Source organism: Piliocolobus tephrosceles, chromosome 2, assembly GCF_002776525.5.
Source record: "Piliocolobus tephrosceles isolate RC106 chromosome 2, ASM277652v3, whole genome shotgun sequence".
Lineage (NCBI taxonomy): Eukaryota > Metazoa > Chordata > Mammalia > Primates > Cercopithecidae > Piliocolobus > Piliocolobus tephrosceles.
In genome coordinates this window covers 47,165,600-47,191,134 of record NC_045435.1, presented here as the reverse complement: position 1 = coordinate 47,191,134, position 25,535 = coordinate 47,165,600, and the positions used below count along the sequence as shown (strand labels likewise).

General features: G+C 51.8%; 1 protein-coding gene across 1 annotated transcript in view; it reads right to left on the bottom strand.

The window, feature by feature from the left end:
* The window catches only part of WNT7A (Wnt family member 7A), a 56,530-nt gene that overhangs the window by 23,384 nt on the left and 7,611 nt on the right, over window positions 1–25,535 (bottom strand). Inside the window, exon 3 of the mRNA XM_023196210.2 lies at window positions 10,982–11,253. Coding sequence (XP_023051978.1) covers window positions 10,982–11,253 — 272 coding nt within the window. The remainder of the gene's footprint in view (window positions 1–10,981; window positions 11,254–25,535) is intronic.

Sequence of the window (25,535 nt, the reverse complement as noted above, 5' to 3'; positions counted from 1 at the left end):
GCTACTGCAGGGAAGAGATGCTGGTGGATAGGACCCTGGGGTAAGGGGACTGTTGTGCAATGTCAGGGAAGAGATGCTGGTGAACAGGACTCTGGGGTAGGGGACTGCTGTGTCACTGTAGGGAAGAGATGCTGGTGGCTTGGACGATGGGCTCAGGGGTATAAGTTATTAGGTGACAGATTCTGGACAGATGTTGTAGGTAGAACTGACATGTTGGATGTGGGGTGTGAAAGAAAATAAAGTGTCATGGCCAAGGTAAGAGCCGGGGTTTGGCTTACACAACTGGAAGGATGCAGATGCTATTTACTGAACCAGGGGATGGAGACAAAGGCACCAGCAAGTTTGTGGGAGAAAGATCAGGAGTTAGGCTGGGATAGATGTGTGCTCAGGGGCCAGTTGACATCCCGGAGCAGGGAGGCAGGGCGGGCAGCTGGATGCACAGGGCTTGTGTTTGGGAGGCAGGTCTGGGCTGGAGACTGGACTTTATGGACAACTTTCAATGTCCTGGAATGTGGTACTTGGGTACGTGTGGCATGGGGCTGAAGGCACAAGGGCAGAGGCCCCCTCTGGAGGTGGCTGCTCACCAGGACTGAAAGACCTAGGTGGACATCACCTATTTTGGATAAAGGAGAACCAGCATGACGTTGCTATGGCTTGGTGTCCTGTGGCTCTCCCTGCTCAGTGCAGCAAAAAATCTCAATGGCGACCTGGACCGCTCCTTCTCTTGAGTCTGCTAGCACACTCTATAGCCAGCGCATGGACGAAACAGAGTTTTAGAGCTAGGACAGTCCTTAGGAATAAAACGTAAGAATTAAAACTTGACTGTGGCTTTAAAATCACTACTACTGCTGATATTAACAACGATATTCATAACAGCAATGACTGCTTTCCAAGCACTCATCGTGCCTGAGAATGTAGGACGAGGCACTCCCGGGGCATTATCTAATGTAACCTGCACAATAGCTCTGACAAGTACTAAATCCTCACTGCCTTTTTCTCAATGAGGAAACTGAGGCTTGAGAAGGGTGACTGCCCAAGGGCACACAGCAAACAAGTGGCACAGTCAGGGCTCTGATCGGAGCTCTTTCCACATCCAGGCCATTCACATCTCCCTGCATGGTCTGGCCAGGAGCTCCTGACCTGCCTCCAATCCAAAACTCTCAGCCCAGCAGAGAACCCCTCCGGGGGACTGAGCAATACCCAACCAGAGCCTCGGCTGCCTCACCTGCAAAACAGGCACAATAACAGTGCTCACCTAGAGGACAGCTGTGAGACTTGGCCAAGAAAAGATGTTAAAAAAATAAATAAATAAATAAAAAAGGTCTTGCAAATCAGAAAGTGTTTTACCAATGACATGTGGGAATCCTTTTTTTTTTTTTTCCTGAGATGGAGTCTCACTCTGTCTCCCAGGCTAGAGTGGCGCATTCTCAGCTCACTGAAACCTCTGCCTCCTGGGTTCAAGTGATTCTTCCACTTCAGCCTCCCAAGTAGATGGGATTACAGGTGCCCACCACCTCGTCCAGCTGATTTTTGTATTTTTAGTAGAGATGGGTTTCTCCATGTTGGCCAGGCTGGTCTCAAACTCCTGAATTCAGGTGATCCACCGCCCTTGGCCTCCCAAAGTGCTGGGATTATAGGTGGGAGCCACCGTGCCTGGCCTTGTTGGAATCTTTATTATTTCAAAAGACTACCAATCCACCCAAGTCCAAAAATACACACACACCCACATACACACACAATTGAGAGCTAATAAGAGTCTGCACCAAGGATGAACAGAGCTTGGATTGCAGAGTTGGGATGGCTGGAGGGAACCCTAGCTCAGATGCTTTTTACCTGGGCAACCGCAAGCACACCATTGAACTGCTCTGTGCCTCAGTTTTCTTCATCTGTTAAATAGGAATGACAATAGCCCCTTCCCTGTGAGATCATTTACAAAGAGCACTTGGGATGGGACCAGCACATGGAAGCGCAGGCCTTGTGAGGGGCACAGAGTGCCTTGCAGTGAGCAGCTGAGTGCTGGCCTCACTGCCCATGCCCAGCTGGTGGGGAATCTGTCCCCTCCCCGCCATGGCCTGGGGAGACCCTGAGACTCTGAGTCCAGCTCTCCTGCCCAGGAGCCTGGGATGCTGCTCATGTTCACTGCCCAGACCTCCGCTGCCCATCCGAGAAATGGAGTTACCAAGGGTCCCCAAAAATGTCCAGTCAATCAAATGGAGTAATCCCGGGAGAGCACCTAGAACCTCACCCGGGACAGAGCGAGCGCAAGTGCTTGCTACTGTGAGCAGCCGTGACAGTGTCTCGATGCACACTGAAAGGAGGTAATTCAAGGAAGTGCCTTTGTCAGGCAAGGAGTCCTTCCTAGGGACACAGTTGCACCTGGATTTCTCTTCAAAAGACACAAGAGTTGAGGATTAGGAAAAGTGACAGCTGCCAGCTCCTGGTTCCAGACCCTCCAGAACACCTCGTTTCTCCTTCCCTCTAGGATCACTCCTGCCCCTCTCCTCACCCACCTTCCTCCCATCACTTGGCTCCCCTCCCTCCCTCTTCCTGGCAGATTTGATAACACCCAGGAGTCCCAGTCCCCTTCCCGAGGACAAAGGCGGCAATTGTCCCTGGTGGGTGCCTTTTGACTCGGTCTCACCATGGTGTAACTGAGCCCGTGACTCTACCTCACTTAGGGGGCTCTCAGGGCCTCGCCATGCTGCCCCCTCCCTACCTCAGGTGGGTTTCAAATGAGTTCCCAGCTGCAGGGCCAGCAGCCACACTGGGAATCCCTTCCAAGATAAATCAGATGGCCAGCATCTGAGACCCCCTTGGGCTGGCGGGAGGCCAGGGAGGTGATAGGATGAGCTTCCACCGCAGCTGAGATCTTTTCAGGCCCCTTAGTAGTAGTACCAACATCTCAGCCCTTACTCTGTGCCCGCCACTCTAAGACAGTAATGTCCAATAGACCTTCCTGCCACCACGGAATGGTCTAGTAGGAAGCCACGAGCCACAGGTGGCTACCAAGCACTTGAAACGTGGACTGTGAAACAGAATTTTTAATCTTATTTATTTGTAATTCATTTAAATGTAAGTAGCCCCATGTGGCTTGTGATCATATTGGACGGGGCAGCTCTAAGCAGTTTAAATTCTTCTAATCATGTAATCTTCATAACACTCTGTGGCGCTATTAAGTGACCTTGAGAGACTGAGGCACAGAGAGGCAGAGGAACATGGCCAAGGCCACACAGCTAGCAAGCAGTAAAGCCAGGATTGGACCCCAGAGCCCACCTCACGGCACAGGGAGCACCCACCTCCCGCCTGCCCCCTGTGCACTCCTGGGAATGAGAAGGCAGGGACAGACACGCCCAGCCCAGTGCCTCTGGTGCTCTGGTGGCTGTTTGTGACATGGCCTAGGATGTGTGCCACTTTATGTCACCAAGAGTATGCCCAGCCCACGCTGGGCTCTGAGAGACACCAAGGTGAGTCTCGCGATTGCCCGGAAGGATTGGGGGAGAAGAGAAGTCTCCCCAACTGATGTTCATCAGGCTGAACAAGTCCAGAAAGTCTGCTAAAACAGGGGGCGCCCTGGTCCCTGCGCCAGGTGTGGTTCTCTGGCTGGCCATTTCCTTGTCCAGTCTCATCCTGAACCCCCATGACAGACTGGGGCCCGTCACCTGCCAAGATGGCACACAGAATTCCTTCTTCTCACTCATAACCAGGTTCCTCCCTGGTCCTGATGTGTCCTCTCCCAGGAAGAAGGTAGTGGCTCAGGGACTGCCCCCAAGGCCACAGTGACCAGAGTAGGAGAGGATGCACGTGTGCATGCCTGGATAACCCACAACCCAGATGGCCACATAGCGGGGCCTTCTGGGGGCTGAGGACTGTAGTCTCCAAGTTCCTCAAATCAGAGGATCTGTGAATCTTAGGGTAACATCTTGGAATCACAGGATTTCAGGATCAGGAGACTGTGGGGATAAAAGCATCTCAGTCCAAGACTCCTGGGTGTGGTAGCGTAGTTTGAGGTTAAGACCTGGATCTGGAACTAGGCTGTTTGGGTTTACATCCCAGCGCTGCACCTGCCAGCTGTGTGGCATTAAGCAACTTTCTTAACCTCTCTGTGCTTCTGTTTTCTTATTCGTAAAATGGAGAGAACAGAGAATGCTAATCTCGTGGGACTACTGTGAGGATTAAATTAGTACACATATTTCAAGTGCTGATATTAGAATCATGTCCATATTCTCCAGGCAAATGAAAACCTTTCCTCCACCTGTACCACCTGCTCTAACAGGGACCGCATCCTGCTTCCTGATAGTAAGTTCCTTCTCACTTGAGCTGCCTTTTCCCCATATTCTTCCATTCTGTGGGTCCTGGTCCTGCCTGCCACCCTCCCAACCACACCACCCCCAGTCCTCAGGGACTGCAGGATGGTGACACCTTCCTGAGGCTGCTCCGATCACAGCTGAGCCACCTGACTCCTCCCAGGCCTGGGTGTTCAGCGCCTCCTCAGGGCCTGCCCCAGCTGCCCACATCCATCCAGGTTGGGGATGGGGTGGTCTTACTAGCCCAGAGCAAAGTGGGATGCCAGGGACCAGGCCACATGAAGCTGGGGCCACAGATGTTTCCAGTCCCCGTGGGAAGGGCTGCTCCTGCCCCTACCCATGTGTCCTCTCTTATCTCATCCCCTTCCTGCCTGGGTACTGTCCACTGCTATCACAGTGGCATCACTGACAGGACCTGGCTGGGCCCTGCCCTTGCTGTGTCATTGGAGAAAACTGGCCAAACCTCAGGCCTCGCGGGCACCCTCCGCCCCAGCCTGGGCCGGTCCCCCTCCAACCCATCCTTGGTAGCTTCCTCTCTGGTCTCGTCTGGGCTTCTTCCTCTGGGCCCACACACCCTGGCCTGGTCATCCCACTAAGCTTTTCTCAAGCCCACCACGGACCTCCTGGCCCCTACCTCAGCCTCTCATCCAGCTCAGCTCCCTGGCCCTGGCCAGCTCCAGGAAGCGGAAGGGAGGTCTGAGCTGGGAGCCAGGCCCTAGGTGCAGCTCTTGCTTCTCCATTCCCTTGGTGTGTGGCCTTGGCACGGCCCCTCCAGGTCAGGGTCTCAGTCTCTCATTGATCAAATGCCCACAGAAGAGAGAATCTCCAGCTCTAAAACAATCCTACAGCTTTCCTCGGCACTGTGCCGAGGCCACTGTCCTTGACAGTGGAGGCTAGGGAGGGTTCCTGGATTTAGCACATAAATAGGCTGAAAAATGAACCCTGACCTAAACTTACACCTCATAGAAAAGTTAATTCAAAGCAATCACAGAACCTTTCAGACATTACACTAACTGAAACAAGCCAGACGGAAAAGGAGAAAAACTATATGATGCCTCTTATGTGGGGCGCCTAGAGCAGTCAGATACAGAGGCAGAAAGTGGAAAGGTGGGTGCCAGGGGCTGGGGTGGGGCGGGGGGGCATGGGAGGTGGTTGTTTACCAGGGACAGAGTCTTTACCATTGAGAAGATGGTGAAGTTCTGGAGATGGAAGGTGAGGATGGCAGCGCAACAGTGTGAGTGTGCTTAATGCCACTGGGGCACACACCTAAGAATGCCTAACATGGCAAGTTTCATGCTAAGTATGTTTTGCCACAATTGAAAATAAATAAAAATGTAACATACAAGTTAAAAAAGAAATAAATTTTCATTGATTTTTTTAAATTAATGAATTTTTTAAAAAACAGGTCACAGAGTTGAATGTGAAACATAAAACTTTTAGGAAAAAAAAAAAGGGAAATCGAGACCATCCTGGCTAACCCGGTGAAACCCCGTCTCTACTAAAAAATATAAAAAACTAGCCGGGCGAGGTGGCGGGCACTTGTAGTCCCAGCTACTCAGGAGGCTGAGGCAGGAGAATGGCATAAACCCGGGAGGCAGAGCTTGCAGTGAGCTGAGATCCGGCCACTGCACTCCAGCCTGGGCGACAGTACGAGACTCCGTCTCAAAAAAAAAAAAAGGGAAAAACTTTGGGATCTAGGGCTGAGCAAAGAGTTTTTAGACAATACCAAAGGTACAGTCCATTCAAGGAAAAATAGATACATTGGACCTTATCAATTAAAACTTATCAAAGTTAAACAATTTTGCTCTGTGACAGACCCTATGAAGATGATAAAAAGACAAGCTACAGACTGGGAAAATATATTTGCCAACCGCATGTCTGACCAAATACTAGCTGCTAGAATCTATAAAGAAATATCCAAACTCACCAGTTAAAAAAGTAAACTACCTACTTAGAAAATAGGCAAAAAGACACTAACAGATGATACACTGAAGAGGCTATCCAGATGGCAAATAAGCACAGCAACATGCAGGAGTGTGTTGTTGGAGGGTGGTGTGTGTGGGAGAGAAGTTGGAGACAAGGTTGGGGTACAATGGTCCCAAGAACCCCATGTCATTCCCCAGCCCACATGTCAGACCTGGAGACCCTCCTGGGAGCAAAGAAAAGAAGCCCTTGCCATGGAAGAAACCAAGGCCCTGAAGGGCTGAGATGTGCCCAAGACCATTCCTGCTCCAAGTCCCCTGAGTCCTGGCTGCAAGCCTTTCCATTTGCAAGGGCGAGAACCCACAACTGTGCCCAGGGGCGGGGCAGGAATGGAGGGCATGGCAGACTGAGGATGCCTCCTCCCAGCCTGGCCTGGCCAGTCAGCTTCGGGCTGGGTGGGGCCTGGCTCCTCAGGCCCTTGACATGCCACCACTGGCCACTCTATCTGGTCAAATATGCAAGTGGCCCTCGGGACAGCAGAGAGGAGCATAGCTAAGCAGGCCTTATCTGGGCTCCGCCCCAGCTGCCAGGGGCTGGTTCCTGGTGTCCCCTGACTCACAGGCCTGCCTGCGGCCAGGGCAGGGGTGGGAATCCAGCTCCCAGGAGCACCCGGACCAGACGGGGCAGGGCAGGAAGGGACAAGACCGACACCCCTCCGTGTGCAAGAGGCTGGGCAGGGACTGGGAGGTGACTTTTCACTTGGGTGGAATTCCATCCCCCTGAGCTCACCTCCCTTGGAGCAAGCGGCGCATTCCAGCAGGGGCCAGCCCCGTCCCAGCTGGGCCCCCATCCCCAGGGCTGCCTCTCCTGGGCTCAGTCACCACACTCTCATGAAGGGGTTGCTGAGGGCTCCCACCCTCCCCCAGGCTCCCAGAGCTCCCTGGTGCACTTCTCTCTCTGTACAGTAAGGCCTCGAAAGCCTGGCCTGCCAAGTACAATATTGTCATGGAGGCTTGGAGATCCTTGGCCCTTGGCTGGGTTTCGCAGCTGCCCAGGCTTCTCTGCACTCCTGCAGGGGGATGTCTACACGCACTCACAAATGCATCCAGAAGGCCCAGGTTCTCCTGGTTCTCCTCCAACCTCCCTGACTGTCCTTCCCTTCCCATAGCCCTCCTGTCCCAGTACCCATTTGCCCAGGCTGTGGCCCAGGCTCTCTCCTCCTTTTCCCCTTTAACCCTCCCACCAGGCAATCTTACAAAGACCAGGGCTTCCATTACCACCCTGCTCCTCCACCCCAAACACACCTGACGCAGCTCCTACCTATTAAGCTTCCTAAACAGCCTCCCCAGCCATGCCCCCCAAGGCCCCTGCTGGGTTTAGGCACCAACCGTGGCCACAGCCCCTTCACTCTGTTCTCCACTCTATCCCAGATAGGGCCAGAAACCTGCCCAAGCACTGCCCCACCAAAGCCTCTTCTGGGCACCTCTGGCCTAAGACAAAGTCCCACTCCTTATTCTGGCATTCAAGGCTGTGTGTTAGGATCTAGCCCCCTCTGCAGCCTCATCACTTGTCCTCCCCACCCTTGGCCACACGGAGCCCCCACAGCATGCTTTGTTAGGACTTCATGCTTTTAAATATGCCTGTGCTGCCTGAACTGCCCTCTTCCTTCCTGATGCCTTGTCAACCTGGAGGACTCCTTAGCCTTCAAAGCCCTGCTAAGAGTTCTCTTCTTCTGCCTAGCACTCTTCAGACTTCAAGAGGAAACAAACCACTCTTCCTCTGACCTCTTTTCTTCACTTTCTACATCACGTTTCTCCTAAGTGTGTAGCTCTGAATCACAATTTTTGCTTCTTGGACCTGATTCTCTCACTAGACTGAGCATCTAGTCTTGAGGGCAAAAACTGGGTGTAATTTCCTTGCTGCCCAAAAGGCTGGAAAGAAATTATTCAAAGCCACAAAGATTCCACCATCCAAAGATTTCAACACAATGCTTCTGACTCTTCCCTTCCTCCCAGTTGGGGAGCCTATGATTCCACACATCACACGCTAGGATGTGAACTTCGTATTCTAGGACCCCAACCTGAGCGACCACTGATTTCAATCCAAAGTACAAAGACCCCGAACTGCCAATAGGGGAAGCTATAATTCTAAAATCACCTCGCCAAAAGATATTGGCACCTAACCATTCTGATTCGGCCTGCAGACCACACAACTGACGAGACAATGAGGGAAAGGGGGGGATGCCTCACAGCCTCCTTGTGGTGCTGCCCCTGCCCCATGGCCCACACCCTGCTGGGCTCAGACTCAAACTGGAGACCTGCGAGGGCAGGACGCCCCTGCGGCATTTATTCTTCCTCATCTGCCAGGGGAGTTGGGGGCTCCCCTGCAGCTCTGGGGCAGCCCCTCATCAGGTCTGCAGAAGCCACCCCCACCCTGGCCTCCCTGCTTCCCCTTCTCTCACACCAGCTGCCAACAAGCCCCAGAGCCTGTGGTCAGGTTGAGTCTTGTTTCCTCACGGCAGGAGTGAGGGAGCGGGTGATAAACACATCTGCGAGCCTTTCCGAGGCGCTCAGCCAGGAGCAGCGGCAGGCTGGCCCCTTTGCTCCCGTCGGTTCCCAAGCCCTGCCATGCGTGGGGCCCATGGCAGCCTGTTGGGAGGGGGCTTCTGGGTGGGGTCGCATGCCTTTGAGTAAATGGCATGTTGCAAAATCCTGGGGAACCAACTGGCACCGGTCAGAACAAGGAGAGGGTCATAGTCCCAATCGACAGATGTGGAAACTGAGGTCACAAGAGGGGCTGGAACCCACAGCAGCTGGTGGCTGTCTTTGTTTGTGCCCTCGTCGGGGCCCTTGGGGTGTCCCAAGGCAGCAAGTGAGTGTCTGGCCATTTGGGGCTGGGCCAGAAGACCACCTTGCTGTGCTCTGGCTGAGTGGTGTGTGTGGTCACTGACCTAAGTCCCATGGGTCAGCTGGCACCCTCTCTGAGCCTCCATTTCCACCCCTATATAGCACAAAGGGGCGGGACGGGTGGTGACTCAGGCCTTTCTCTGCACACACCGGGGAGTCCGCAGTCCCACCTCTTGGCTCAGGAAATACATAGTGTCTGTAGAAGTGCTTTTCTAGAAAGCCATCCCCAAGGGTCCTCCCTAATCAGAGAGCACTGGGCAGGCAGGGGGACGTATGGCCCTCCACTGGGTTTTCCTGAGCTGGGAGGGCTGTTCCTGCTCAGAAACATCAGGTCAGGCCTGGCCAGCACTCCACCTAGACCCAGCTCCTGAACCCACTCAAGGTAGCCCTGTGCCTCCCAAGGGTCTATGACTTCTGCCCCTCTCCTGCCCCAGAACCATCAGTGGCTCACCAGCAACCACAAGGCACTCATCCGTTCACTCCATACATATTTGTAGAGTGCGTACTGTGTGCCACGCTCTGGAGTGCTGCTGTGTCTGAGACACCCCAGGCCTTTGTCCTCAGTATGCTTACAGTCTAGTGAGGGGAGAAAGCCACAGAACAAGGCAACCTTGGAGAAAAGGCTAAGAAGGAATGGGAAGGGAAGCCTCTCTGGAGAGAGGACATCACGGCTGAAACCTGAAGGACAAGGACATGGCAGTCATAAGCAGATCTGGGTGCAGAACATAAGGCTGCTTCGGCCCCATCCTGCAGGGGTTCCCTTGTCAAGGGCTCACAGACTGGTCAGTGTGGTTCCTAACTGGCCCCCTGCCCCTACCTCCGGGCCTGCGTCCATTCCTCCCCAACTCACCAGATCTTGGCTGCTTCCACCTCCTTTCCCTGCCTAGCCAAACCTCACTCATTTCTTGGGGCCTATCTCCTCCAGGAAGCCCACTGAGATTGGTCTTACAGCCTCTGACAGTTCCCAGTGTCTGTGTCGCCCGTCGGCTCGTGGCAGCATGACAGAGCAACAGCCACAAGCCTCACAACCAGTGGAGCTGTGTGGCTCACAGAACACACTCCCACGGGATCCACCCTGACCCTGACTTGCTGCAGGTCACGTGCTATTCTTTCCTTTAATTCTCACCATGGCCCAGTCAGGGAGCTGTCGGTGAGGAAACCGAGGCTGGGAGAGGGAAGCCATGTGTCCTCTTCCTGTCTGCCTTGAGGAAGTGAGGGCTTCAAGGCAGGATGGAGCCTGGGACCTGGGACCTGCAGGGTGATCTGACCACAAAATCAGGGAGGAGGGAGCAGCTGGGACCCCTGCAGGGATGTGCCACCCTGGGCAGGAGCTCCCAGCCATAGGACTAGACAGGCAGGGCCTGGTAATTTCCCCCAGGACGTTGTGCTGGGGTAGACCAGGTGAGCAATTCCCCTGTGTGACTCACCAAGGCCACCTGGGAGGCTCTGACACACAGGATGTGGCCAGAAGCCTGAGAAGAGGGAGGAAGGGAAGGAGGGAGAGAAAAAAGGAGGAAGGGAGGCAGGAAGAGAGCAAGGGAGCAAGGGAGAAAGGCTAATTTGGCTCCTCCTGAGGATAAGAGTCCACATCTGTCCCTCTTTCCATCTTGCTGAGTAACATCCATTCGTCTTAAGGGAGACTCAGTTATCCAACCTCTCTAATAGCTGACAAGCTTTGTGCCATACACAAATCCTGACCAGCCACAAGCTGATGCCAACGCCAAGCAGAATGAGGCTGAGGGCAGAGCCCTGTGGCTCCTCACCAGACACCCAGTACCAGATGTTACGAACAAGTCATTTCGCAGCATCTCCGCGAGCGCCGCCCAGCTGCCCTCCCTGGCTGCCTACCTTTCGGCCTGCCTCGTTATTGTGCAAGTTCATGAGAGTCCGGGCATTCTGCTTGATCTCCCGGGCATCCACAAAGATCTTGGCGAAGCCGATGCCGTAGCGGATGTCGGCAGAGCAGCCACCCCACTTCCAGCCCTCGTCCCGGTGGTACTGGCCTTGCTTCTCTTTGTCGCAGCCACAGTCGCTTAGGTTGCCCTGGGTACAGGCAGCTGTGATGGCATGGGCCACGCCGGCAGCAATGATGGCGTAGGTGAACGCAGCCTCCCGGCTCCCTGCGAGGAGGAGAGGAGACAAGTTGGGGTCAGGTCCCAGGCACTTGAAAGGAGGCTGGGCCTGACTAAGGAGTGAGGCTGAGCTCAATGCAATGGCTCTCCAAAGCTCGACTGTGTACCCATTCCTAACTTGCAACAAAGCTCCCTCTTAGGGTGATGAGCTGAGCAACTGCCGTTACGCACACATCCATTCAACCCCAGAACCTGGGGAGTCAACTGGGCAATAAAGGAGGAATGTATGTGGGCTGGTTGCCCGGGATCTGGGACCCCTCTAGCCCATCAGTCCCCACTCCTCACTCCCAAGCACCATGTAACCTGCACACGTGCATAAAGCTCACAGCATCGTAAAGCAGCGTTTCCCCAACACCCACGGAGGGCACTGGTTCTGGGGCCAGAAGGCCTGAGTTTAAATCCCAGGAACATCAATCCCTGGCTCTGTGACTATTGGTCAAGGACTACCCCTCCCTGCGCCTCAGTCTCTCTGGCTGTAAAATGGAGACATATCATTGGTAACTTTCTCATGGCAATGAGGGAGAACAAGAGTTTGTCCATGGAAAGCTCTTGGCCCCATGTTTTGTTTACGGAAACGGCCTGCACCCTACCTCTTGTTTTCGTGGCCACTATTACTCCTTCTGTGTGTCACCTGCTATTTCAGATGTCCATCCCCTCCCTTCTTCTGTGTCCCCCTCACTGGACTGTGAGTATCTCCAGTGGAGGGGCAGGGTCCTGAGCAGCTGGGGTGCAGGAGACAGCGCGGGACGGGCAGTCACTCAGAGCTGGTGTGAATATGGTGCTGCCACCTAGCCTTTTAGCCTCTCTGGATCTCACTCTCCTCACCTGCAAAATGGGTTCAAGGGCTATGTCTGCTTTACAGGGTGAAGACTGACCAAAGCAACCTACGGGAAGCCCTGTGTGTGGGATAAGCCCTGAGGAGCACTGGGCAAGTTTGCTCTCATGGAGCCTGGGTGGGTTTCAGGAAAGGCACCCGGAAGAAGAGGCCCCGGAGCCCGGAGCAGGCAAAGGGGGGCCAGAGAAGGTGTTTCAGAATGCCAGGGTGGAGATGGCTTCAGCAGTGAGTGAGGAGGTGGATGACTTGCTCCAAGTTGCTTCCAGCCTCAGGTCACTCTGTCCCATGCTCAGGGAGGTCCTTTCCCCACCCACCTTCTCATTCACCTTGGAACCTCCCTCCCCAGGAAGGAGACAGACACAAACAACTTGTCCGCCGCCCCATCGCTGCCCTCCCACCCTGCAGAAAGTAGGCCTGTCCACCTGCTGAACTGGACAGCTTCCCCATGCCAGGGCTGGCTTTGTCGTGGCGTGCCATGCCAGCCCACCCGTGGCGTCCCTGCTAACTGAGTCCCATTTCACAATGTCCTGAAGGACACAACAGAGAGGCAAAAAACAATGTCCTGAAGGTCACAATGGAGAGGCAAAAAAAAACACCCCCACACACACACACGCACGCAGAGGCTCATCCAGTGTCTGTCTGCCCAGCCAAATTTCAGGTTTACAAGATGACAGGGACCATGTCTGTCACTCCCACTGTCTCCAACACCCTCCAAAATGTGCGAGGGGTGAGACAGACCTAAGTCCCAATTTCAACCCCGCCAAAAGCTGTGTGACCTTGGGCAAGTCACTTAACCTCTCTGAGCCTCCATTTCCTCATCCGTTATTAGCAACTACCCTGTAGGAAGAGGTAGACATCACCTGGCATCTAGCAGGTACTTAAACAAACAGTAGTGAGCATTATAATTATAATAATTGATGAAATTATAGGTGCCACTGGGTGGTACAGAGAAGAACTTGCCCTGCCTCTGTTTTATCCATGGCCTTTATTGCTCCCTGCCATTTTAGACTTAGCTGCTGATTATCTGTTCCCCGTACCAGCCCTACCACCATGACCCCTGCCTCTCTAGGATATAATTGCTCTGAAGATAAGCACTTTGTCATGGCCCTTGCTGTGTCCTCAGGGCCTGGCACACAGTAGGTACCCAGTAAATAGCAGTGGAATGAATAAATGAATGAAAGAAAGCTCTGACTTGGTCACCACTGACTGTGTGCCTTCAACCACATGGTCCTTCTTGGGTGCTTGTTGTTCGCCAGACTCTGCGCTCAGCACATTAGAAGAGGATGCCCATCTATTCTCTAGGAAAACAATCCTCAAGGGAGGTAATAACAGCCTCTCTGTTTTGCAGATGGGGGAACTGAGGCTCCAAGAGGATCTAACCGGCAGGTGTGGAGCCTGTGATAAACTCCAGGCCCTTATAGCCCATCTCCTAGCCCATTCATCAAAACAAGACTGCCCCAGGGCATCAGCACATTTAGCCAGACACTTGGGTTTTTTGTTTTTGTTTTTGTTTTTTAAGGAAGATGGGAAAGAGTGGAGAGAAGGTAAGATTTGTTGGGCACCTACTAGGTTCTAGACCCATACTTGGCCCTCTGTGAAATGTTTCGCAACATTCCCCAGCGTAGACGTCATTCCCCATGGTTTTACAGTTGAGGAAATGGAGGCTCTGAGTTAGAGTGATTTGCTGAGATCACCCAGCTAGAAACCAGCCAGAACTGGGATTCAAGGTCCAAGTTAGGCAGTGTCCTCTCTCAGCCCCACCCCATTAGGCAGTGTCCTCTCTCAGCCCGACCCCAGCTCCCTTCCTGGCCCATCAGTGCATGGAAACCCCATGGTTAGAGATTCTTCTGGCTTAAGACATCAACTCTTGTCAAAATGGACTTCTAAAACAAGATGGCATTCAGTTGTTATCAATTAAAACTTATCAATAAATAACTTATCAAAACCATTCAAATTAGATGGCTTGCTGAGCTGAGAACAGGGTTTGATGGTAGAAAGAAAGCAGAAAAAGCTTCTGGAATCTTAAAATAAATCTCAGATTCCATCCATGTCTGCCTCCTTTACTCATCCCAGGTCAGGTGGAGAAACTGAGGCTTGGGGAGATGAGGTGACTTGCCCAGGAAGAGTTAGGATGCAAACCTGGAGGTCACCTGCTGTGCCTAACCACTCCAGAGAACTCCCCTGGACCCTGGTCACCCTCACTGCTCCGAGAACCGCCCTTTTCTCATCTGTCTGGGGAAGCCCCTTCATTCAGGTGGATAATTTCCCAAATGCCATCTCATTTATCTTAGGAGATCTACCTGCAAGGGTGGTCTGTTCTACTGCTGTGGAAATGGGATGAGATCATATGCCCAATGGCATATAGTTCATAAAAAGCTGAGCAAAGACATACAAAATGTTTATTATTCACCAGGATCTGTTCTAAGCACTGAATATAGATCTACAATATATGGCAACAACGCGTGAGGTGGGGGCTGCTATTATCTGCATTTTACAGATGCAGAAACTGAGGCCCATGTGATACAACCTGTAAGGATTCAAACTTGGACAGCCGGCCCCAGAGTTTGACCCACTCCCTTGCCTCAAGGTCTTGAGAACCATTCCAGTCCTACTGACTCCAGGCCTACATTCTTGCCCAGATCATCCACGTGGAGCCTGTGAGTGAACCCCGGGCATGGCCACCATGGCCTATGTGCCCTCCAGGATCAGATCCCGGCAGTGGGGACAGCCTGCTGTGAAGGACGTGCCTCTCCGTCCTGCCCAGGAGCAGAGGAAGAACCTCCCTCAAATCCTGCCCTCCCCTACACCTCCTTGACCAAGCCATCTATTCCTTCATTCATCAGATATTTCTTGAGCATCTACTATGTGCCAGGCACTGTTCTAGGGCATGAGGAAAGTCAGATGAGGAGTTTAGACATGGCTTTGTCTTCATAGAAGGACAGGCAGCAGGATAATGCCACTCCGTGGTAGTTGAGGACTTTGAAGAAGGTGACACAGGGCAGTGATGGGAGTGGGGGACATCTGGGGTGGTGACTTGAGCGGGGAGGTCCGGAGGCTCTCTAGGGGCAAAGAAGGCATCAGGCCAAGTGGTAGCCTGAGTGATGGCCCTGACGTGGTGTGGTCAGCTAGTGGCAGGAGCTGGTAAGCCAGGGCGGCACCGGAGGAGGTGAGGCTGAGGGCAGGTATGGATTCTGCCAGCCCTTCCTCTCCCCAGAATCAGAGAAAAGATTCCTCGAGCCACAGAAACAAAGCCAGGGGGCTCCTACTGGAATGATAGCTTCAAGGAGGATGGGAGACTTGCTCAAGGTCACCAGTGACTGAGCAAGACCAGAAGATCCCCTGGGCTCCCTCACCTCCCCCATGCCCTCCTTACCTTCCAATCCACCCACATCTCCCAGGTAAAGTTTTCATCCAGAAGCCCAGAGACCTTTCCACCTGGGATATCCCAGATGACTTCAGCTCAGAACTCAGGTAAGATGGAACCCGTCAGTCCCTCCTGTGTACTTCTCATTCACTGGGGGAGCCCCAAGCAAGGACTCTGCCTCTCAGTCTCAGCTTCCCCATCTGTGAAGTGGGAACCCTTAGGAGGACATTGCCAAGTCGTGAAAATTAAATGAGACCTCTGTGGAATGAAGCCTCTGTGGAGCTCCCAGAAGGTGCTTGATAAAGAACGATACGTATTATCACTGAGATGAAAATGGGGAGCCAGCTGACGCCCTCTGTGGTTCCAGCTCCATAACGATCCCGGCGGGTACAGAGGAAATAAACTGATGTCCAAGCCTGCCCAAAAGATTCCATTCCACCACCCTGTGCAGCCACTGTAAATGGTTTGCACCGGAATATTATCTGGGTGTATTTACGGTATCTTACTGGAAACCACAAAGTGCATTGTATTTTTTTTTCTTTTGCTATTTAAAGCCAATGGGTCAGAGAGCAAGCAATCTGCAGTGACACAAGCTGAAATATATGATTTGGAAAATATACAGATGGAAAAAGGTTGCACTTGCCAGCCCCATGGCATGGCAGTTCATAGCCCCTCTGGGCTCAGAATGCCGCATGGGCCTGTCTCATCAAGAGGAACCAGGGAGCTTCTCAATGAATAACTGGAAGATTTGGGGGTGCAGGGAGCTGTGTCTGGACTGAGCTTGGTAAGGTAACAGGCCCACAGCTAGGGAAACTGGGGAGGGGTGTGTGCAAGCCCCAGCCTCTGTCTTTCTCCATCCAAGGGTCTCTCTCCCTACTGAGCAAGGCCAGAGCACACTGCTGACCACTTGCCAACGGTCAGCATCTGCTCCTTCCTGGCTTCACAGCTTTGCACATGCTGTTCCCTCAGCCTGCAATTGTCTTCCTTGTTCCATCTGCCTGCTAAGGGGCAGGGAATGTAGCGCAGGAGGTTTTAAAGCAGAGCCCTGGAGGTGGATAAATCTGGGTTTACGTCCTGGCTCCCTTTTCCTGGCAGTGGGACCTTGAGTGAGTTAACTCACCTCTCAAGGCCTCAGTTTCCTCATTTGTAAAGTGGGAATAATAAAATATCTACCTCCCAGGGTTGTTGGGAGGATTAAATAACCAAACGCACATGACAAGCTCAGCCTGCACTTGGTAAGGGATCAATAAACAATAGCTCTTACCAGATGCATTATTGGTTAGCACCATATCCATCAAGCCACGGCTCCAAAGTTCCCTACTCTCAGGGGCCTCCCAAATGTCCCTTCCCTCCACTTGTGGCCCAGCACCCTGTCCATCCTTATTTTGTATTGAATTGAATGATCAGTCTTTCGCCGCTAGGCTGTGGGGGCCTGGATCATTTATCTGTGAAGCCTCAACAGTTGAATGAATGAATGTGCGTGTGAAAGCAAGTGTGTGTGTGTGTGTATGTGTGTGTGTGTGTCTGCATGTTGCATGCGCACGCACGCCTGCCTGCCTGCCTGTCTACCGTATGAAAGCTGGGAAGAGAACATTATAACAAAAGACTCATCTCAGAGAATAGTGTCAGGAGAGCTAAAACCCAGGATGAACTGAGGCTTGCAAAAAAAAAAAAATGCAAACGAGACAAAAAGTCCTTTGTTAGCTGCATTCTAAGCAAGAATAAGGAAAGAATAGGTCTTTTGCTTGGGCAAGATGGCGCATTGTTAAGAAATGGCAGAGAGAAAATGGAGCTGGCCCGCCCCTTGCTTCTGTCTCTCTCACTGGAAAGGTCTTCAAATCCATCCTTCTAAGCATTCACCAGCTCACCAGACATGTGTTGCACTCTCCCAGCCCTAGATGGGTAAAATGATGGAGTCCTTTTTGCAAGATGTGGGGACTCCCAGACGTGGGGATCCCCAGACATGGGACCCTCAGCCCAGTCCGTCACCTTGGGGAGAGGAGAGAGCTGCTCAAGTGACTGCCCAAGAGAAGTGGTGACAAATTCTACAGAGGCAGAAGCCCAGAAATGCATCAGAGTTTCCCAGATTGTAGACAGAGGAGGGTGGACTCCAGGGGTTGACTCCTAGGTCATTTGTGCCCATCCCTGGAAAAATTCCGGCAGGGGGGTACCAAACAGGAGGTCGTGAGCATGTGGAAAAGAATGCACCCATCCCCAGGAGCACACGGCGGGAAATCACCATTTCTTTGCCGATGATAATGCCGGAGACATAGCAACTTTCTGTATGTGCAAGGAATTTGATTATCTTCCTGCATCCTGTCTCTCCTCTGATTAAATACCTCTGACAACTTCCCTCCCAAGCAAACCCCCTGAGGCTGGTCCCAAAACCCTGCAGGATGCCTGGTCCCACCTCTTCCCCCAGCCTCTTCTACCCTCCCTACCCTACGCCCTGCAGTCCCTCGTGCCAAGCCACTCTGGATCCCAGGGCTCCTGTTGGGTCACCCAGCCAAGCCCTTCCTGCTGCCACTGCCTTTCCCCTCCTGGGTTGTGGACGGCCCCTACTTCAGGTAACCCGTACAGGCAGCTTCTGTGCTCATCTCCCAGTGCCTATTTCTCTTCCACTAGATCCTCAGAGCACTTTTCAGCCTTGTCTTCCTAGTGTGTCCCCACCGGACAGCAAGTGCCCTGGACAGAGCCTGTACCCCAGCATTTACTGCAGAGCTTCTAGTAAATATCTGTAGGATGAAGACGTGAATAAATGAGTGGACATACAAGTGGAGGAGTCTTATCCCATGAACATTTAACTTGCATAAATTGAACGAAATGTACCAGAAAAAAATAAAATATTATATACTTATGTTGTGGATATATACACTTCATTCTATACACTGCATATATATACACACATATATATATACACACACACGTGTATATATATATATACACACATTGCCCTATATACATTTTACATGTATGTGCATGTTTTCCTGTACTTGTATGGAAACTCAGGTATTCTGAATTTTATGCATGATTGAAGGGACTTTCAATGGTAATGTGGATTAGAATGGATTTCACTGCCCATGGCAATGTCAGAAGTGAGGATGTGCCTCTTCTGTACCCTTGGGGAAAGATATGGAAATTGGTGATAGGTGGATATACTTTTTGGTAGATTCCAAGTTGATGTATAAACCACATTCTCAGTACGGTCAATCTGTGAGGGTCTCCAGGGTGATATTCCCCAGTGTGTGTGCCCCTGAAGAGCAGCTCCACTAGACAGTCAGTGAGGCCAAGGATGGAAATGAGTGGACCCTCTAGATTGAATCAGCTCAAGCTGCTGTCTTGTCCACAGGATGTTTCAGCACCTTTAATATGCTGGCAGGCATCCTGACTCTCCAGGAGCAGGCAGTATAACATGCTGAGTTCCCCCATTTTAAAAGGACACCCATGGGAATGTCCTTTTCTCCCCAGGGCAGCTGGCAGTAGGCAGTGGGTGGAGCCTGGGAACTGGTGATTTCCTGAGCAGACCCTGGGCACAGCTCCTCTTGAATCATGCCATAGCGGTCTTTCCTAGGCACTAGACCTAGTCAACATTTTTATCCCATTTTAAGCCAATGCAGAGATGGGCAGGAGAGCTAACAGAATGGTTGATCAAATTGACATTAAAAAGATCTTGATGAGTGAGACTGCCCAGCTAGGATGGATCTCAAAGAAAATGTGCAGAAATGAACACGCAGTTTTGTATTTGGGGTGAGAAATGAACAGCAGTCACTCACACGACAGAGAAAATGGAGCACCTACTGTGCATGAGGTGCTCCCAGGCCCGGCAATCAGAAGATAAACAAAGCAAAGCCTATCTTCAAGGGCTCAGAGCAACTGGGGCCACACAAGGTAGAAAGGAGCTGGCCTGCCTGGGGACTATGCACTTCTTCACGTGTTCCATGAGGACCTACTGTGTGCCAGGCCCCAGGACAGATGCTGGAGGTATGGGGAGAAGAGGATCAGCAGATCTGGGCCCCATGGAGCCTCATAATGGCAGAGAAGACTAATGTCCGATGGGTTCTTGCAAAAGTAAACAAAATCACTTCCAAAAGTGGTAAGTGCTTTAAAGACAACCGTGCAGGGTGCCCTGTCAGGGAAGGGTGGAGGATGCTGTCTTGGGCAGGATGGTCCAGGAAGACCTCCTGGAGGAGGTGGCCTTTGAGTGGAGACTTGCATATGCAGGAAAGGACAGGTTGTCCACCATCACTCAGCTGCTTCTCCCAAGTACCCTCTGTGCCATCTCCTGCTGCAGAGAAGAGTTGGGGCAAGGGGCTGCTCTGGTACTTGTGGTGTCCCTAGATCCACTGTCTCCACGGGGACTGTATCCTCCATGTCCCAGGCACTGGATCAGAGGCCCTGATCCCTCACAGAGCTGCCTTCTGGCCAGAGAGGCAGACAATAATAACAACACAGCTACGATGTATGGGCACTTCCTGTGTGCCAGGCACTGTTCTGAGCGCAGTAAGTAACCTCATCCTCCCACCACCTGTGAGAACGGTGCCATTATCACTCCCGTTTGGTCAAGGCCCACTGTTGGTAAATGACCAAGCAGGAAGCATCAGGACTGAACCACTACACATCGCTGCACAGATGAGCAAGTTAGAGAATATATCCTGGAGTAACAAAGTGACATAAAGAAAAATGCTACACAGTAAGAATGGACAAGGACAGGCGGTGTACACTAGAAAGGGGGTAATGAAGGCTTCTCCGAGGCCTGACAGGTGAGCAGAGGATAGAAAGACAGAGGGAGCGAGCCAAGCTGGCAAAGAGCATCCAAGCAGAGGGAACAGGGAGGGAAAGGCCCTGAGGTGGGAGGGACTTTGGCATAGGTCCATAAAGGAGCAGGGAATGGGTGTGCATTTTATTCTCAGAACAACAAGAAACCGCGGGAGGGTTTTACACAGCAGGATGCCACACTCAGAGCAACATGGAGAAGATGTCATGCTGGATGGCTTCATGGGTTGCAGGATGAAAGGGAGGAGGTGGGGTGCATTTGGAGGTTGATGTCATTATCCAGGCAACAAGTACCTGAAGATGGCGGTTTGAATCAGGAGGTGGTGGTGAAGGTGGTGAAAACTGGACAGATTGGGGGATATAGTTTGGAGGTAGAGTCAAAACGGTCAGCTTAGACTGGTAATCACCAAGAAAATCTAGAGCGTGGGTCCCGGGTTCCTCAAGCTTGTGTGCATATGACACGTCACACAGGCCTCCTGGAAGCGGGGAGGGGATGTCACCAATGGACAACAATGTGCCAGGCTCTTACACCCCGTATCATGTAATGCCGCTACCACCCAGCAAGGTGGGTGCTTGGCTCCCCCATTCTGGAGACTGTCAGAAAGGTGAAGTACTCATTTAAAGTCATGTGCAAGGTAAGGGTGGGGCTGGGATGCAAACCCGGCCATGTGACTCCAATTTCAGTACTCACTAGGCAGCCCCACACCTGCAACAAGACAAGGGGTTCTCAAATACATGGCAGACTTGAGAATCTCACCTGTGGCAGGATCGCACAAACAGAAGAATCCCTCCAGCGAGGGAGGACTCACGACCGATTTCAGCTCTGCCATGGAACAGCCACATGATCGTGGACACCCTCTGCCTGACTCATAGCCTGTCTCCCAGGAACAAGATGGAGGTGGACACACTTTCTTTCAGGGGTGCCAAGGACCCAATGAAGTGACGGATGAGAAAGGGCTGTCTTGGCTCCTGGTCCACACTGATCCTCAGTGAAAAGATACAAGATAGAGTGAAGCCCCCCACAGCCCACTCATCCTGAGGAACCCACTCACCCCGAGGCATTGCCTGGTCTAACCCTGGTTTCCCTGCACTGTGACTACAACCACACTGGCCAAATCCAATGGGAGAACCCACAACCCAACAGAAAAATGGGGACAAAGCATGAAGAGGTAACTCATGGGAGAGCGAACATGCACAGCCAGTACGTACAGGAAGAGATTTCAACCTCATCACTTCTCAGGGAAGTGCAGATCAGGATGCTGTTGAGATTGTCTTTCTCACCCACTCACTGGGCAGACATGCAGCTGGCCAGTCCCAGCGTTGGAGCTGTGCCACCAGCGAGGGAGGAGCTTGGCACAACAGCAATTCAATCCAACCAAAATGAAGTCATTTACTTTGGGGGAAGATCTCCATATGATACATTAAACATAAATAAGCAAGGGAATGGGATACTCAAGATTCAAGATAGGGAAAGCGTAGCCAGGGAGGGAGAGGCAGGGGAGACACGAGGGAGGCTCACAGAGGTGGATGACAAGTTGTGTTGGGGGTGAATTCGAGGGAGGTCACAGTATTATTTAAGAAAAGCAAATGGCTGGGTGCAGTGGCTCACACCTGTAATCCTATTGCTTTGGGAGGCCAAGGCAGGATTGCTTGAAGCTGGGAATTTGAGACCAACCTGGGCAACACAGTGAGACCCCTGTCTCTACAAAACAACAGAAAAGAATTAGCCAGGTGAGGTGGCGTGTGCCTGTAATTCCAGTGGAAGGATTGCTTGAGCCCAGGAGGTGGAGGCTGCAGTGAGCTATATTTGCACCACTGCACTACAGCCTGGGTGACAGAGCGAGACCCTGACAGAAAAGGAAAGAAAGAAAGGAAGGAAGGAAGGAAGGAAGGGACAAAGAGGGAGAGAGAAAGTGAGAGAGAGAACATGAGAGAGAGAGAAAGGGAGAGAGAAAGAGAAAGAGGGAAAGAGAGAGAGGGGGAGGAAGGAAGGAAGGAAGAAAGGAAGGAAGGAAGGAAGACAGAGAGAGAATGGAAGGAATAAAGCAAGAAAGGAAGGGAGAAAGAAGAGAGAAAGAAAGAGGAAGAAAGAAAAGAGAGAAAGAAAGAGAGAGAGGAAGAGGGAAACAGAGAGAGGGAGGGAGAGAGGAAGGAAGGAAGAAGGAAAAGAGGGAGAGAAAGAAAGGACGGAAGGAAGGGAGAAAGAGAGAGAAAGAAAGAAAGAGAAAGAAAGGAAAGAAAGAAACAAAGAAAAGAAGAAAGAAAAGAAAGGAGAGAGGGGGAGGGAGGGAGAGAGGGAGGAAGGGAGAGAGAGAAGGAGAGAAAGAAAGAAAAAAGAAAGAAAAGAAGGAAGGAAAGGAGAGAAAGGAAGGAAGGAAGGAGGGGAGAAAGAGAGAGAGAAAGAAAGGAAAGAAAGAGACAGAAAGAAAAGAAAGAAAGAAAGAAAGAAAAAGAAAGAAGGAAAGAAAGAAAGAAAAAGAGAGGGAAGGGGTGAGGGAGGGAGGAAGGGAGGGAGAGAAAGAGAGAAAGAGAAGGAGAGAAAGAAAGAAAAAAAGGAAGAAAGGAAGGAAAGAAAGAAAGAAAAAGAAAAAAAGGAAAGAAAGAAAGAAAGAAAGAAACAAAAAGAAAGAGAGAGAGAGAGAGAGAAAGAAAAGTCTAGAGGGAAGTGAAGGCCTTCTTATACCCCCCCACAAGGGTCACACTGCGCCTTGGTAGCAGTTAGTCAAACTGATGTGGGGCCACACACCCCACTCAAATAATCCCTGGCATTCAAGGGTCTTGACAGCTAGCCTGCCATCTCACAGGCAACTCCCTGAGCCACCGTCTCCTGAGGCTGCAGGCCCCTCTTCACTCCCTCCATAGCTCTCACATGACCATGTCTTTGCTCTGTTGTTTCCTCTGTCTAGGATCCCACTCACTGGTAAATTTCTCCCCACCCTCCAAGTCCCAGATGAAGGGCCATCTCCACTGTCCAGAACCCTCCCTCCATCCCGAGGTCTCACTTCTGAGAGCCCACCACACCCCCTATGCCTCTCCCTAAAGCCTGAATCATGCTGCACTCTGGTCACTCATTGCTGTGGACTGAGTCAATACCTCAGAGTGTGACTGCATTTGGAGATAGAAAATTTAAAGAAGTATTATAATTAAGTTAAAATGAGACTGTTAGTGTGGGCCCTAGTCCTATATGACTCATGTCCTTATAAAAAAGGAGACCAGGACACAGGAGATTCCTGGGGCACATATACAAGGGGAAAGGCCATGTGAGAACCCAGGGAGAAGGTGACAAACCCAATAGAGAGGCCTCTGAGAAAGCAGCCCTGCTGACACCTGGATGGCAGATGTCCAGCTTCTGAAACTGGACAGTACATTTCTGCTGTTCAAGCTACCTGGTCTGCGGAGATTTGTTCTGGCAGCCCTAGCAGACTAGTACACTCGTGAGCAGTTCCTCTCCCCTGAGAGATGGTCTGGGTGGGGCTACCTGGCTGGGCCAGAAAAAGCACTGTTGCCCTTGGCCACTGTGATTAGTTTGGGATGGGCACACAACCAAAAGTAAAGCTCCATTAGCTGGTCCAATCTGAGTGAATCTTAGAACTTCTGCAAGTGCTGCTAGAGAAAGGCCAAGGCTCTTTCTGGGGGGACTTGAACCTGGAAGTTGTGGCACTGCAGGTGCAAAGGCCATCCTGCTGGTGCTGGGGTTGATGGACGCCAATGCTACCTCTGCTCCTGTCCATTTCGAAAGTCAGCACTATGCCTTGGCTCTCCAGTTCCTTAAGCATACATAAGTCCCCCTTTTACCAGAGGTGGCTTGAATTGGGGTTCAATGTCTAACATGCAATGGGACTTTACCTGGTACATGCCCATTGCTGCCCCTCAGCTCTATGCAGGAAACCTGAACACTCAGAAGGGAGCCAAGCATGGGATAAAGAACTCTTCCTCTTCAATCACAGAGCTCCAGCTGGTCTCATGTCCGCTCTGAATACAAGATTACACTTCCCAGCTTCTCTTGCAGCTAGATGTGGCCATGTGACTAAGTTCTGGCCAATGATATGTAAGCAGAAGTATAGGGTGGAGCTTTGGGAAGTTTCTCTTTAAAGGCAGACAATGGGTCCTGGTGTTCAAAGTCAGGACTTGATGGCCACAGCTCCAAAGGCCAGATCCTCACCCCTGCAAGACAGCCCTTGTTAGCTGGTCATTCCCAGAAAGTGGCAATCCCATGGGGGTGAGAGCACTGAGGAGGAGCCCAGTGACCCTAAATGTGATGCTTGCTTCCTGATGTCCTGGAGCAGGACACCTTTCTATATATGAGGAAACCTAAGCTCAGGGGTGTTTCAGACTGTCAGGGCTCTCATCTTGATTCATCTTCCTCTTCCCACTGCAACTACCCTAGAAGTCCAGACCAGAGTGACTCCCTCCTTCCTTAGCAGGCCTTTAGGTTGTCACCCTCCCTCCCTCCTAGCTGGCCCTTAGTTTGTCACTCTCCCTCCTTCCTGGCTGGTGGCTTTCAAAGCAGGTCTCCATGGCTATCACTGAGGCTGAGCCACCATCACCTCCTTCCTGGAAGACTCAGCCAGACTCCTGACTCCCACTGCCATCCTACCCTGCAGTTCATGCTTTTCCCAGCAGCCAGAGTGATGATGCTAAACCCGAAGTCGGATGCTGTCCCTCCCTTATTGTCTCCCCTTCAGAAGGTCTCCATTCCCATGAAGGGAAATCCAGATCCCCTGCCCTGGCCTGAGGGATGCTGCACCATCCAGCTCCTGGCTCCCTAAGCCTTCCCCTTCAGCCTTCGTCACTCTACTCCAGCCACCCCAGGCCCCTCGCTGTTCCTCAAGCCACCCCCAAGCACATTCCACCTCAGGGCCTTTGCACCTACTATTCCCTTTGCCTGACATGCTCTTCCCCCAGACATGCCCATAGCTCACCTCCCTCACAAATCCAGAGCCCTTCCCTGGCCACACACACTGGAACAGGAGCCTCCAGCCACAATGGACACCCAATAACTTGGTGAATGCATGAATAAATCAACAAGTATTAAAATGAATGAATGACCTTATACCCACTCTTTCATGAATCTTCTAAAATTCCTATAAGGTTGAATGGATTCCTATTCCTATTAGGGGGTATGGATTCAACCAGAGACATGACCCTCACTGGGAGTCCTGAATGCAAGTCAATGCATAATATATGCATATCAACATATATTATGTTGCTACTTTTGTGGGCCAAAAATCATTTCATAGTGGTAATTTCATAAGCTTAACCTATCCTCTGGCAGTCACTCCCACACTCAAAATCCTC